Source organism: Cetorhinus maximus, chromosome 18, assembly GCF_964194155.1.
Source record: "Cetorhinus maximus chromosome 18, sCetMax3.hap1.1, whole genome shotgun sequence".
Taxonomy (NCBI): domain Eukaryota; kingdom Metazoa; phylum Chordata; class Chondrichthyes; order Lamniformes; family Cetorhinidae; genus Cetorhinus; species Cetorhinus maximus.
This window is the reverse complement of record NC_135896.1, coordinates 74,504,409-74,520,389: the sequence shown is the minus strand read 5'-3', so window position 1 is coordinate 74,520,389 and position 15,981 is coordinate 74,504,409. Positions and strand designations below refer to the sequence as shown.

The 15,981-nt window shown below is 41.2% G+C and overlaps 2 protein-coding genes across 3 annotated transcripts in view; one reads left to right on the top strand and one right to left on the bottom strand.

Moving 5' to 3' along the window:
* LOC144693276 (enhancer of rudimentary homolog) overlaps positions 1 to 6,202 on the top strand; it is a 45,816-nt gene extending 39,614 nt beyond the window's left edge. For both annotated transcript variants that reach the window (XM_078563012.1, XM_078563013.1), the window contains exon 5: positions 5,543 to 6,202. In XM_078563012.1, coding sequence (XP_078419138.1) covers positions 5,543 to 5,645 — 103 coding nt within the window. In that variant the 3' untranslated portion in view covers positions 5,646 to 6,202. The remainder of the gene's footprint in view (positions 1 to 5,542) is intronic.
* The window catches only part of galnt16 (UDP-N-acetyl-alpha-D-galactosamine:polypeptide N-acetylgalactosaminyltransferase 16), a 195,788-nt gene that overhangs the window by 8,579 nt on the left and 171,228 nt on the right, over positions 1 to 15,981 (bottom strand). The gene's annotated exons all lie outside the window — the stretch shown is intronic.

Below are 15,981 nucleotides of genomic sequence, written 5' to 3'. Positions count from 1 at the left end.
ACAAAGTTGGAAACAGATTTGATAAATTTCAAAAGGAAATTAGATAAATATTTGAAAGGAAAAATTTGCAGGGCTATGGGAGTGGGACTAATCAGATGGGGCTTTCAGAGAGCCAGCAGAAATACAATGGACTGAATGGCCTTTTCTGCTATGAGATTCTATGATTTTCTTTTCTGCTTTATTATGGTCGGGCACGTTTTTTGGTCTGGTGGGACACATGTTTCCCGTGAATCTGGCTCTTCTAATTTTCGTGATCATTATCCATAAGTTTAGCAGACTTCTTGCTCTTTGCCCGGGAGGGCACTTTGAGCCTGGGCAGAGAACAGTTTCAGTGAGCCTGGGTGACCAGCTTCAGCAGCACTGCTGTGAATTCACAAAATTCCAGTACCTTTGTTGCCCAATTTTGTAGGTCACAATCAGTTTCAGAGGCTGTTGTGCTAATGAAATGTGCCATTGAGTGGCAAAAACAAAAAGGAATTTATTTTCATCTACCATTGCCATGTTGCAAATGGATGACTTAAGTTTAATATTATTACAATATTCCTGTCTATATATGGGTGGAGATATTGAATGTTTATTTGAGGGGTGCTGGGAAATGTGTGATGGGCAAATACTTATCCTTTCATTGAAGCTTCAGACTCCCCTTGAAGGAATTGGCTGATGATCAGAAATGAGGGTCAACGTTCTTTCCTCTTTTCTAATGCTCGATACTAATCGGTAGATCGATAGGTTGGAAAATGAGTTTTCCAGTCCTGTCCCAACATTAAGGAATAAATAGATGCTTGTTAGCTCACTGTCACATGACTGCAGAGAATGAATGGGAAGTGATGGCAGGCTAGCTAGGAATAATATGTCAGTCAATGTGACAGTAATCGGGCATCGTTTTATTGTCTGCGTTTTTTTTTTTGTTTTCTCACCTTCCTTCTCTCCCTATCCTCCTCACTTTACTGTTCCACAGGTAGTTAAATATGTCCATGAGGGTTCATAGGCATTTCCCTCTGTTAGAGAGAGACATTTGAGGGGCACCATACTACATCAAGTGTGGGGCAAGGCAAGGAGGCAGCCTCCATGATCTATCAGAGCCAGTACAGGGATTAAACCTGCGCTGTTCATGTAATTCTGCACCACACTCTAGTTGTCTAGCCAACTGAGCTAAGTGACCCTCACTCTGTTCCACAAGCATCTATTGTTCGTGCTCATAAATGGCAAAATAGTCACTTGGACAGAGGCCAATGAATCTTAGCAAGCTATTCAACTGCTAAATCATCACTGCAGCCTGGTGGTTGATTTGAATGATCCTTTAATACATCATCTGGATAGGCGCTTTGATCAATATTGCTTATCCCCATCATAATGAATATAGGAAGTCTGAATCTGTGACTGCTTTAGAAGATTTGCCACCACCTTCCCAAGGACAGCCAGAGATGATGATATAATGCTAGAATTGCCAGCAATTGTCATATCCTGAGAATGAATTTTTTAAAAAAACTAATACATCACAATGAGACTTAGAACTAGGAATTTTGTTTGTTTCAAAAATCAGTGCTTCTAGGAAGGTGATGTCTGATGTAGGGGTAACTCTCCTCTGGGTATTGGATAGACTGGGTACAGCCAATACTGAACAATCAAGTGAGGCAGGGAGGGGTGTGGGATAGTGAAGCATCGACAGGTTAGTGAAGCTTACCTGATAAATTGTGTAACTTAAATTGAGTAAAATGGGGCTTTTTTGTAAGCATGGTTGATGGGACTCTCACCTTGGAGTCAAAAGGTTCAAAACCTACTCCAGAGATTTGCGCATGTAATACAGGCCAACACTCCCAGTGCAGTGCTGAGGCCCTGTCTGCCCTCTCAATTGGATGTAAAATATTGAAGACCAAGGGAGTTCTCCCCTGAAGTCCTGGCCAATATTTACTCCTCCACCAACATTAAAAACAAGATTATCTGCCCATATTCAGTGTTTGTGGGAGATTTCTGTGCACAAATTGGATGGTGCTTCCCTTATTACAATCCCCATGGGAGAAATCATGAGTAAAAATAACCAAATTTACCAAACAACCCCCAAATGAAGAAATTACCAATAGGATTCCACTTTTTACTTTAACACGAATCAGAACCAATGCAAATTGAACATGAGTTAACAGGCAACTAATACTTCAAATAAAATGGTAAATTTCGCTTTAAATAGTCAATACAACAAAGATAAGTCTTATGTAATCACAAGCACCCACATCATTCTCTGCACAAATGTGATACCACATACGATCTCTCTCCTTCCAAGTCAATCTCCGGAACATAGGATCTCTCACTTTTCTCACTCAATGGATTTGGTCATCCACTTGCAACTGTAGCTCCACTCCATCTGATTCTCTGGAGACAGTCCTGCAGAACCTCTTTATGGCACATATTCCCCAGAGACTCCTTTATCTAACTCCTTTAATAACTTTGGATAACTCCTTTGGTTAAATGGTCTGGCCGGCTCTGGATAAATTTGAAGCATAACTATAGAATTGGCCAATTCACAATCTCAGCTGAAGACAGGGTTAGAGCATTCTATCATTTTTAACTGTATTATACACACAGCTCCTTGTAAATGTGCCAGCTCTTCTTTGTCTTTGCCCACATGCTTCTATATGTTAACTTCCAGTATTTCTTATTCTACTAGAAAATAACAATTAATCCCTTTACAATTGATGCAAACTCTTAAAAGTCCTTATCAAACATTCTTAAAAACAATTACAGATTCCACAGCCATCTTAAAGAAATCACAATTTTTCCTTAGTGTACTGCTTACAGGTTCAAGGTTGTAACACTTCAAAAGTACTTCATTGGCTGTGAAGCACTTTGGGACATCCTGAGTTTCTGAAAGGTACTATACAAATGCAAGTTCCTTCTTTTCTATTAAAAGCAAAACCTCTATATGCACATGCTTCACTCTTTGTTTATTTAAATCATCTTTAAATAAATAGTTGCAGACGTTTCTATGATTGGCTCATTTCCCATAAACATCTACTCAGCTCTTGTCTCCTGCCCCACTCCCCAGTGTCCCCTCCCACTTTTGGCTGTCAATATTCAGAGTAAAAGTGCCTGAATCACCAAGGTGGAGGTTGTTGATGCATTTTCCCTAATGTTCCCTCTGTTCTATGATATTGTTTTTGTGAGTAATTGTTGTGAAATGTATTTTCCAACTTATCCCGCCTTCAAGATGGAAGAGCTTCACTTCTGAGCATAATGGCCTTGGTCATAATCTGCTCCCAGATCTCACAAGCAGTTAGCATTAGGTTGCAGGAGTGACTGGCCCTGCTAGCTTAGTCCATGAGCCTATTACCATTGGAGAGATTGGGATTGGCTGAATGCACAACTCTCCTCATGTGTGCAGGATACACTTGCATTCAAAACCTGTCTAAGTTCAAGGTAAACCAAGAGAATTGTTATATTGTCCTTTAGGGAAGGAAACCTATTTTTCCTGACCTGGTCTATATGTGACACCAGTCCCACACCAACATGGTTGATTTTAAACTGCTCTCTAAATGGTCTAGCAAGCCTTCAGGTGTATCAATGACTCAGCAGTTCAAGAAGGCAACATACCCCCATCTTCTCAGGGTAATTAGGGATAGGCAATAAATACATCCTACGAATGAATCATTTTTTAAAAGCAACCTGCTATCTCAAATTACTGATCCGACTGTCCCACCAACACTCTTTGCAAAGGAACAAAGCCTAGTTGTTGGAACTTTTGCTTCCACCAGTCTTGTCTTGTTCTTGGCATATCTGCATCTGAAACATGTTTGTACTTTCTGTTGTACTTCAGAAGAGTGGGTAAGTGCCTTTTTTATAGTCTGAGATTAAGCCAGTCTTTCTGGAATGTTGGTGTCACATTTGGCCCCGAATGAATTTCCTACCTCAACGCCATCACTATGACTGCCTATTTCCACCTCCAAACATCACCTGTCTCTGTATCAACTCATCTGCTGCTGATACTCTCATTCATGCCTTCCTTACCTCTAGATTCAGCTATTCCAACACACTCCTAACAGGTCTTCCACATTCTCCCCTCCATACACTTGAGGTAATCCAAAGCTCTGCTGCCTGTGTCTTAACTCATACCACTGTGCTCACTGACTTACATTGACTCCTGATCAAGCAACATCTTGATTTTGAAATTCTTATCCTTGTTTTTAAATCCCTCCATGGCTTTAAATCCCTTCATGCCTTCAATAGCTCACAAGATTTGGAATGCCTCCCTATATCTCTCCACCCCTCTACCTCACTTTCCTCCTTTATGACACTTCTTAAAACCTACTTCTTGGACCAAGCTTTTGATCATCTGACACATTTTGTTTATAATGCTCCAGTGAAGCACATTGGTGCCACATAAATATAAGTTGTTGCTTCAATTAAGAAAGCAAAATTAAAGATAAATTGCAGAGTAGTAAAGAGATGATGCCAAACTTAGCCTTTAAACAGCTGAAGATTGTGTGAACAAGAGAAAGCTAACTGGAATGAGAATATCATTCGAAGGGCAATTGTAGTGTTAATGATAGCTAAGAGACGTATGAGGAGGTTTGTGTTAAGATTGTGTCTCTGTTGACCAACTCTTTCATGTATCCCATCCATGGGAGTATGAGAGCTGTTTATGTTTTTACAGCATGGAAGGAGGCCATTTGGCCCATGGATCCTGTCCAGGTACTTGTTCTTCAGATCAGCCCTATCCAGTCTGGGGTTTTACAGTATTCAGCTTTGCTGGGAGGATTTGGTGTTTGACACTTTATTTTTAAAAAAATCACCTGAGGCAATTTCAGTGACAGTGAAGCTGATCACTCTGCCTCCCAAGTCACAGAACATGGAGCTAATCCTTTAAATGGAAGTTGACTTATTGGCCTTCACTGCCAGCTCTTGACCCTAACATTGTTTGTGTGTGTGTTAAGCCCTGCTATTTAAGAGAATGTTTTCTGCTTCATCGACATTGCTAAATCAATAAAGGCCTAAGGTGCCTTTATTTCACCATCTATCATCCTGGTAGTCACAGGATATAATATTGGAGTTGTTGACTAATCATTGTAAGCAATCTCCATCAATGTGTCTACAACAGACCCAGAAATGAGGTGAGAAAAATCCAAGTGGTGGACAGCTTTGAGAACCATTGGTCCAAAGTCACCTGTTACTACTGAACAAACCACACTTATCACACGTCATGTCTCAGAATACTCAGATCCTTGATTCCAAATAGTTATTTTTGGAAGTATCCTTACCTGCACATCATTGGTGTGACCACACTTACTTGATTTATAAAATGATAGGATTACCTCTATGACTCAGAACTGACCTTTTAATCCTAACATCTGATTTTCTTTACTCACTGCCATTGAACATTGTCATTACAGCTTCAATTTATTATCAATCAGGACCTCTGGGATCGATCTCATTTTTACATACAGTTTGAAACAAAATTTGTTTCCTTCAGATGTGGTTACAAAGCATTGTTGATGAAAGTGAGGATGAAATCTGATTTGGCTTGTTATCTTTTTTCTCCCCTTACCCGCAGTTATCGAGCAGACACCCAGACGTACCAGCCCTACAACAAGGACTGGATCAAAGAGAAGATCTACGTCCTGCTGCGTAGACAGGCACAGCAAGCAGGGAAATAGGTGGAGTCCCTACTCTGGTGCAGGGAGGTCACATAGCAGGCACATATAGAATACACTTCCCAAGTCTTTGTGTTCAAGCAGAGCTGCGAGTCCTCACTTCATCAGAGACTAGAAGTTTGGGCAGTAATGTGATCAGTGAATAATAAAGGTATTTAGTACTGATTTGTAATAGGTGTCAATGCTAGACAGTGGTTTTAAGTGCAGTTTTGAATTCCTCATCTGTGTGCAATGCAAGCATGGTGTGGTCCCACACTCTGTACTTAATGAGTGGATCCTGGAAGGTTTGGTTTGGGTGCCTCGTTTCAGAATGTACTTTTACTGTGTTTCCAATTCATAGTGTTGTAAAGCACAATACATACCCAAGGCACATATCTCTTTCTGTCTCACTCTCCCTCTCTCAATTGGCTTTCTAGTACGAGTCTGTCCCAAATACTCTTTTGCACTGTGACCTTTTTGGAAAAGTGCGTGAAATAACTTTGTTGAAGAGTTCTGTACACTGCAGTTTAATTTATGCAATTTTTGTAATTTTTTGACAAGCAATAAAATTTCACACAATACCATCTCTGTTTTAATTTTTAAAATGCATTGAATTGGCTCTGCTTAACAGTTGGCAATGATCTAATCCTATTCTGACTCTCTCGATCAACACTTCTTGAGAGTTGCAGCTTTTGGAAAACTTTGTTAAATTTTCTCCATTAACTGGAGATGAAATGTGGCATAAAGGGGGAGAGGCTGTTTAGACAGCAGTGACATCCATCTAATTCTGCAAAGGAGCAAAGAGAAAATTTTCATTCAAAACTTTAGTTAAATTAGTTTGTGTAGTTTAAGCAAGGGAAGAAGAGGAGGCCATTTGGCCCCTTGAACCTGTTTTGTCATTCAATTAGATCATTACTGATATGGGCCTTAACTCAATTTACCCACCTTTGCCCCTTATCCTTCGATACCCTTACCCGGCAAAAACCTATTGATACAAAAATAAAATACTGCAGATGCTGGAAATCTGAAATAAAAACAGAAAATGCTGGAAATACTCAGCAGGTCAGGCACTATCTGTGGAGAGAGAAACAGAGTTAATGCTTCAGGTCACTGACCTTTCATCAGAGCTGGGAAAAGTTAGAAATGTGATAGGTTTTGAGTAAGTGAAAAGGTGGGGGAGGTGGGAAAAAGAACAAAAGGGAAGGTCTGTGACAGTGTGGAGCAAAGGAGAAATTAACTGATAAAAGGTTTCATGGTGCGAGGCCAAAGGGAGTGGTGATGCGACAAGAAAAGAAACAAGCTGCGTCTAGAGGAGGCGTGAGTGGCAGGAGAGTGAACAGCTGCTGTCCGTAAGGAAAGAAAAAAAGAAATGAAAGAAATTAACCAAACCTTTGAAGAAAAACAAAACCAAATAGGCACAGAGGTTACGATCTAAAATTGTCGAGCTCAGTGTCAAGTTCAGAAGACAATGGAATGCCCAATTGAAAGATGAGGTGCTGTTCCTCAAGCTTGTGTTGAGCTTCATTGAAATACTGCAGGAGGCCAATGACAGAGAGATCAGCATGAGAGTAAGATGGACAATTAAAGTAACAGGTAACAGACCACTGGAAACTTAAGGACTAAACAGAGGTGCTCCTCAAAGCGGTTACCCTGTCTGTGTTTGGTCTCCACAGTAGAGGAGTCCATGTTGTGAGCAGCAGATGCAGTTTACTAAATTGAAAGAAGAACAAGGAAAATCTGTTTCACCTGAAAGGAATATTTAGGGCCATGGACAGTGAGGAGAGAGGAACTAAAATGGCAGGTGTTGTATCTCCTGGGCTTGAATGGGAAGGTGCCAAGGGAAAGGGAGTGGGTGTTGGGGGTGACTAAGGAGTGGACCAGGGTATCACAGAGGGATCAGTCCCTTTGGAATGCTGAAAGGAGAGGGAAAGGGAATATGTGTTTGGTGTTGGTATCATGCTGGAAGTAGTGGAAATGGCGAATCTACTAATTGCAGTTTTGACAATTTCAAGTTTTTTTTATTGATATTTCTTTATCACTTAGCATTGTTAAGTAAACAGTATGTAATTCACTTAAAGTCAGGTTTCTCAAACGCTTCACCGAATCACAGAATGGTTACAGCACACAAGGAGGCCATTCAGTCCATTGTTTCTGTGCTGGTTCACTGAAGGAGTAATCACCAAGTGCCACTCCCCTGCCTTCTCCCTGTAGCCCTGCACATTCTTGCTTTTCAGATGATAATCCAATTCCCTCTTGAGTGCCACGGTGATGCTAGCTGCTGCTCAAGCTCCAAAACCTAGAGCTCAATCTGCAGCAACTGATGGCACATCCTGCACATATGGTTATCCAGGACACGGGAAGCGTCCTGGAATTCTCACATAGCATAGGATGTACACTCCAGAGGTTAGAGCAGCCTTTGTTATTCCTCTATCTATTAGATGATAAACCTTGCTACTACTAATAAACCTCCCGCTACCAATAAATCTTACTAATGCTTAGGAATACAAACCTATGAAATAGGAGCAGAAGTAGACCATTCGGCACATCGAGTCTGCTCAGCCATTCAATAAGGTTACGGCTGATCTGTTTGTATTACTAATTCCGCATTCTCATCTACCCCCAGTAACCTTTGATTCCCTTGCCTAACAAGAATTTATCTACCTCCGTCTTAAAGATATTCAAGGATTGGTAACAACTCTTTATGCTCCCATCCACCACATTTTCTTGGCACCTGTTAACAGCATTAAGCAAATCCATGTTGATTCACTAAGTACATAATAATGCTTCTATGCTTTGAATAGTGTGTCTGGACCTCAGAATGGTGCACTGAGCTTGTTTCCCACAGTAGTTATTATGACATATTTGATTGGAAAGGCCATTTTGTTTTTTATTGAGTTATGGGCCAGTTTTGTGTCTACTGGGAACAGTCAAAACTGCTCAAACATTCCTTAACTAGGAGCCTTAAACCTCATAAATGCTTCACTCATCGGTCTAGATTGGATTGGAAACTGGAAAGCATATTGGAACTCTACATCATCTATCCCTGTGCAATGTTTGCTCACAAAAACAGGTAAGGTAAAAAGATTTGCATTTATAGAGCACCTTCCACAATCTCAGGGCATCGCGAAACACCACAGACAATGAGGTAGTTCTGAAGTATAGTCACTGTTATAATGTAGGAAACACAGCAGCCAATTTGTGCACCAGTAGCTCCCACAAGCAGCAATGTGATAATGACCAGAAAATCTTTTTTTAAATGTTGCTTAAGGGATAAATATTGAGCAAGATACTAGTGAGAACTTCCCTGCTCTTTGTTTAGTGCCATGGGATCTTTTACATCCAACTGAGAGAACAGATGAGGCCTCAGTGACTGTGGAGGACTCCCCCAACACTACAGCAGAGTGTCAGCCTGGATTATGTGCGCCTCTAGTTTCGTGTATCTGGAGTGGGTCTAGATCCCCATAATCTACCATTTCAAAGGCAAGAGTGCTACCACGGAGCTAATGCTGGCTGTGTAATTAGCAAAAAATAATTGTACCAGGAGGAATAGCTTGTTCTGTATACTTTCCAATCTCAACTCTGTCAGCTTTTCTAAATAATTGAAGTTATCAGAATTAACCAGATTCTCCCCCTGTTCCACACTAAATTGCCATCTGAATTAACTGACGTGGCACTCTACATTAATCTGGATTGCTTGACGATCCATTTTGAGTGGTAAGCAAAGCTGCTTCATATTTATCAACACTTTTGTGAGGAGTTTTGATCAAGTAGATGAAAAACTGGCAGGAGAGTCAGTAACCAGGAGACACACATTTAAGATAATTGCCAAAAAACCAGAGGACATGAATTTTCTTTTACGAGTTGTTGTGGTCTGGAATGTGCTGCCTGAAAAGGTGGTGGAAGCAAATACGCTAGTACATTTCAAAGGAGATTGGATAACTACTTGAAAAGGAAAATTTTTCAATATTATGGGGAAGGAGCAGGGGAGTAGCTCTTTCAAAGAGCCAGCATAGACATAATGGTCCAAATGGCCTCCTCTGTGCAGTGATTCTAAATCTAAAGGCTTGAGTTGAAATATTATCTGGAATGAATGAGTCACAGTGACATGTGTTTTCCTGCTGCCAGGCTCCAATTCATGTAATGAGCTACTCTGTAAAGTCCAAGTCTTAAAAGATTAAGACTTAAAAGCCCTTGCTTTAGAAGCTCCAAGTGAGGCAGTTTTGTGATTGTATGAACGTATCTGGAGGCTGGCCAACAAAACATGATGTGCATGTCCTGTTGGAAGATTGAAGACTAGTTTCAAATAAAATAATGTGGTGCATCAATCGTTTGGGTTCTATATTTAATGAAGTTTAATTTACACAAGCATTGACTGTTGATAACCTGATTATTGGAAAACTGGTTCTGAAATAATGAGCAATAATGTCAGGTTAAATTAAAATGTATTAATATGATTGAATTTTGTTTTTTCCCTTTTTCCACCCCAGCCTGACGCTCCCAGTTGTAAGCCCATGCTGGGTTGGTTCTTGTGATAGAAGTGCCTGCTGATACCTCACCTGTTACTTAAGTTGTGCCTAAACTGTGTGGCTGTGAGTCACTCGACCATGGGAAGCATCACAGCCTTGCAGTTTAGGCCCCCCAAGAGTAGTCTGAAAGATGATCGTGAGTGGGATCACTGGGCACGGTGCCCCTATTGCGATGCTGGTTGTGAACAGCTACCATTTACTTTCTACAGGATGCATTGCAGCAACTCACCAAGGCTTCTTCAGCAGCACCGCCCAAACCCCTGACCTCTACCACCTAGAAGAACGAGGACTGCCGACACATGGGAGCACCACCCCCTCTAAGGTCCGCTCTAGATCGTACACCATCATGACTTGGACATATATCGCTGTTCCTTTATCATCACTGGGTCAAAACCTTGGAAATCTCTCCCCCATGGCACTATGGATGACCTACACTACATAGACTGCATTTCACCACCGCCTTCTCAATGACAGGGATTGGCAATAATTGCTGGCCTTGACAGTGATGCTCACATTTGAGAATCAATTTTTAAAAACATACTAATTATCTGGGGTGGTTTAATGATTCTATTTAATCTGTTTGTAATTAAGTTCAGCTCCCTCATGCTGTTGGGCCTTATAGACCCGCAAAGTCATTTAAAAATCCTTTTGATTTTTTTTTTAAAGATTTGTGGTTCTGTTTCTAGTTTGAGATCTGAAGAAACTGTCTCAGGAAAAAGTGATCCCAATTTCCTTGCTGATATCCATTGGCATATTCCCACTTCCTTCTTCCAAATAGATATTTGTCCTGGATCAAATTAGATTTACTTTTGAATAGCTCAAATTAGATAAACACTGCTTGCAATACATTGGGAGAGGAGGGATTCTATTTTTCTTCAATAGTCTGCCTGGAGCAAAGTATCTGATGCTGTAGAAGCATTTTGGAGCAGCAGGATGCATTGGTACGGTGGGGATCCCCACTCATTGGGATCCCAGCTATGGTTGCGCCACTGTCCAGTACCTGAGCAAACATTTAGAATTTTGGGACCTCCTAAGGTTGTGTAAGATGTATAAATACAAGTTTTCACTGAGGGAAGTTTGCATGGCTGGATATCCCTGTCTGCTTGGAGCATGGATAACAGATTGCCCATATCTATGATAAACATGACTGGTTCAATTTTGTGTGCTTCAGTTTAGTAGAAGGAAGGCTTAGCAAGGCTCTTTCTTGAGAAAAGTGCTTTTTGGAAAGGCAAATGTATAATATGCTTGTCCAAAATGGCCTGAGCATTCAAAATCATCAATCCAGCCATGAAGCTATGACTACATGTCCAACCTATGCCAGCGAGACATGGAAGAAAACAACAAAAGTGTAATGTAAGTTGGACGTCTTTTGCCTATGTAAGATCCTGGGCATCACATGGACAGACAGCATCACCAATGAAGAAGGGCCACAGAGGACTGGTCAGTGGTGCCTGTGGGACATCATGATGCAGAGACACTGAGGACATGCATTTCACCTCTCGGATGTGGCAGTCGAATGAACACCACGAAACGGAAGAAGAAGTTGGGGCCAGCCAAAGAAGACCTGATGAAGCACTTTTAAGGAGGACCTCAAGAGTGGGATACCGCCTGGGCTGGAGTGAAAGATGGACTGGAGCCAGTGGCAGAGTCATGCTGCCCATTGTCCCACATGGGATTGGAGGAACTAAATTTCAGTAAGACACATACACAACTTCCTACATTTCTTTATTCGATCTCAGGATGTAGACGTCACTAGCGATGGCAGCATTTATTGTCAATACCTAAATGCGCAAGAGGTAGTGGTGAGCCAGCTTCTTGAGCTGCAGCAGTCCATATGGTGTAGGTACATCCAGAGTGGTGTTAGGGAGTGCCAGGACTTTGACCCAATGACACTGAAGCAATGGTGATATTGTATGATTTTTATACTACAAAACAAATTTGGTTTAGTTTGCTTGCTAACACTGTCAGGAGGGAGTCTTGAACTCAAGTGAAGTCTTGGAGTTTCCGATTCTGTGGAAATTCCTTCAATTTTGGCTGGGGGAATTAAATTCCTAGTTTAATTTTGAATTAAGACAGAAAATACTGTATTCAGAAAATTCAGCACGTCTAACAACATTTGTGGGGAGAAAAAAGAAACAGGGTTAACGTTTTGAGTCCTTATGACTCTTCAGAGCTAAAGAGAAGTAAAAATGTAATGAAATTTGTACTGTTAAATGGGGCTGGAGCAGGTGAAGCTGAATAGAAGGCCAGTGATAGGTGGGGGCAAAGGAGAGATTGCCAGAGATGCCATGGACAAAAGGGTGTTAATGATAGTGGTACTGGCTAAAGGAGGTGCTGATGGCGGCATTAAGGTCGGAAAGCAGAATGTGATAATAGCAGGACAAGGTAAGCACTCTGGAAAGAACAAAATGAACAAGCGACAGATGGCCCTTGTGGGAGTAGGGTGGGAGGGGGGAGATTGAAAATAGGATAAAAGGTGGGGATAAAACAATGAATAAAAATGGAATAAAAAATAAGTGCATAAAAAGTAAAAAATGACAAAATAAAAATTTTAAAATGAAAATGAATGTTGAAAAAAGAGGATAAAAGAGGGGGTGAGGATAGAGGAGAGAATTCATGGTCTGAAGTTGTTGAACTCAATTTTCAGTTCAACAACTTGAGTTCCAACTTCCTCCCCCGACCCCACCCCCACAAGGGCCATCTGTCGCTTGTTCATGTTCTTTCCAGAGTGCTTACCCTTGTCCTGCTTTTATCACATTCTGCTTTCTGACCTTAATACCACCATCAGCACCTCCTTTAGCCAAAACCACTATCATTAACACCCTTTTGTCCATGATATCTGGCAATCTCTCCTTTGCCTCCACCTATCACTGGCCTTCCATCCAATTTCACCTGCTCCACTCACCTTAAACAGTATAAATTTCATTACATTTTTACTTCTCTTTAGCTCTGAAGAAGTCATAAGGACTCGTAACGTTAACCCTGTTTTTATTTCTCTCCACAGATGCTGTTAGACCTGTTGAGTTTTTCCAGCATTTTCTGTTTTTGTTTCAGATTTCCAGCATCTGCCGTATTTTGCTTTTGTCTTTAATTCTGAATTGTTTCCTTTCATGTCAAACAACAAATAGCAGCAGCAAATTGCTGAACAAAATCTATCTGAAGCAGCAAAAGGGAGGGAAAATATTGACAGTAAAATTGCTTCTTGAAACAACCTACCCAAACCTTTAATATTCTTGTTTCAAACTTACTTCAATGTTGACAAGGTGATTAATCACTTTCATGATTTCAGCAGAATGCCTTGCCTAGTACAGATCTGGAATGCACTGTTAGAAAAGGCTGTGGAAACAGATTTAATTGTAACTTTCAAAAGGGAACTTTAAAAAAAATCTATTCATTCACATGATGTGCACATTGCTGGCTAGGCCAGCATTTATTGCCATTTGTAATTGCCCATGCGAAGGTGGTGGTGAGCTGCCTTTTTGAACCGCTGCAGTCCATGTGGTGTAGGTACACCCACAGTGCTGTTAGGTGGGGGAGTTCCAGGATTTTGAACCGTGAAGGAATGGCATTATGGTTCCAAGTCAGGATGGTGTGTGGCTTTGAAGGGAACTTGCAGGTGGTGTTTCATTGCGTCTAATGCCCTTGTCCTTCTAGATGGTAGAGCTTGCGGGTTTGGAGGGTGCTGTTCATATCAGTACCAATGACATAGGTAGAAAGAGGGATGAGGTCCTGAAGGCAAATGTTAGGAAGCTAGGAAAAACTTTAAAAACCTCAAAAGTAGTAATCTCTAGATTACTCCCAGTGCCACATGCTATTGAGTTCTGAATTAGAGGATAAAGCAGCTGAATGTGTGGCTGAAGAGATGTTGCTAAAGGGAGGGCTATAGATTTCAGGGGAATTGGAATCTGTTTTGGGGAGGTAGGACCTTTACAAGGCAGATGGGTTGCCCCTTAACAGAACTGAGAGCAATCTTCTTGCAGGGGGTTTTGCTAGTGTTGTTGGGAAGGGTTCAAACTAGCTTGGTAAGGGAATGCGATGCAAACAATAGACAACAAAGGAGCAAGGAGCCTAGTGAATAAGGCAGATGAGCTGAGGGCACAGATGGACACATGGAAGTATGATATGATTCATTATTGATGAACCATGCCTTAAGAAAGGCAGGAATGGCTGCTCAACATTCCTGGTTACAGAGTTTTCAGGTGGGATAGAGAGGGGGATAGAAAAAAGTGTTGTAAGAAAGAATTGCAGCTGTAAGGAGGGAATGCTGGAAAGATCAAATGAGACCATATAGGTTGGACTAAGGAACAAAAGAAGGGGCAATCACACTGCTGGGAGTGTACTATAGATCCCTAAACAGTCAGAGGGAGATAGAAGAGCAAATCTGAAGGCAAATTGCTGAGAAGTGCAGAAACGCAAAGGTGGTGGGAATTTCCACCACCTTACTGTTAACTGCAATAGATTAATGTAAGACTGAATTAGTATAAGGTGCAGAATTCTTAAAATGCATTCAGGAGAACTTTTTTTAACTGGTACATAGCAAACCCAACTAGAGGGGGCAGTTTTAGGGAATGAATCTGGGCAGGTTGAAAGGAATCAGTGGGAGAATATTTTGGTACTAGTGATCATAATTCAGTTAGATTTAGCATAGTTATGGAAAAGGATAAAGATAGACCAAGAGTAAAACTTTTAATTTGGGGAAAGGCCTATTTTACTAAGCTGGGGAGAAAGTGGAATGGAAACAGCTACTTGAAGTTAAATCAGTGTCAGAGCAGTGGGAGGCATTCAAGGATGAGATAAAGAGGGTTCAGAACAAATATATTCCCACTAAAAAGGGTGGGACTCACAAATCTAGACTGACACTCCAGATGTCAAATAGGGTCGTCATTGTCTAAGTGCCATGCTGAGTGGCATAGGCGACCATGGTCTTACAAACTCTACAAACACATCCCCAGTGGATGACCTTGTAGTTGGAGTTTTGGTTAAGCCGGTCTTTAATGTTGTACGAGTACACCTGTAGTTCATACCAAGCGAGGTATTCAAATAAACCCCAGTCAAACATGGTAAGTACAAACAATTCTTATCAAATAGGGCAGGATAAAGCAAAAAATGGAAGCTTATGTCAGATGCTGAGAGCTCAATATTGCTGAAAACCTAGGGGAGTGTAGAAATTGCAAGGGTGAAATTAAAAAAGAAATTAGGAAAGCAAAGGGAAGGTATGAAAAAATATTGGCAGGTAAAAATAAGGGCCTGAATTTTCGCTGGCATGGAAGAGGTCTCTGACTTAGCCAAAATGGAGTCGAGCCCTGATTCCGGAAGTCCTGCCTCTGAAGCCGGCACGCACAATTTTTGCCAGCAGGGGAACAGGGGTGGGTTTTAGTTTGCACATTCGTGGTTCAGGGAGGCAGCTGCACGTGTAAAAGTTCAGCTGCCTTCAGACAGATCCAATTTTCATTAGTGCCATGTGTAAACCACGACTCCTGGGCTTTAGACATTTGAGCAAGAGGTCTAAAGCTTCTGGAGTCATTTGGAGAGGTAAGGGACACTTTTGGATAGATACACAGACTCCTTTGGGAAAGGTAGGGCGTCCTTTAGGAGCAGTCAAGTGCCCCTTGGGATTGTTAAAAGCAAACATAAATGTGTGTAAGGGGATAAACTCATTGGATCTTTCAAGCTGTCAAGGCATTTAAATATGTAAGCTCTATTTTTTAAAAAAGCCTTCTGTGACTACTTGCAATTTCACTGAGGGTTATCATGATAGGATTAGTGCTGCATGACTAATTCAACAACCTATCATTATCACAGTGGGGGGCTTGTAAATTCAGTTTGATTGACAG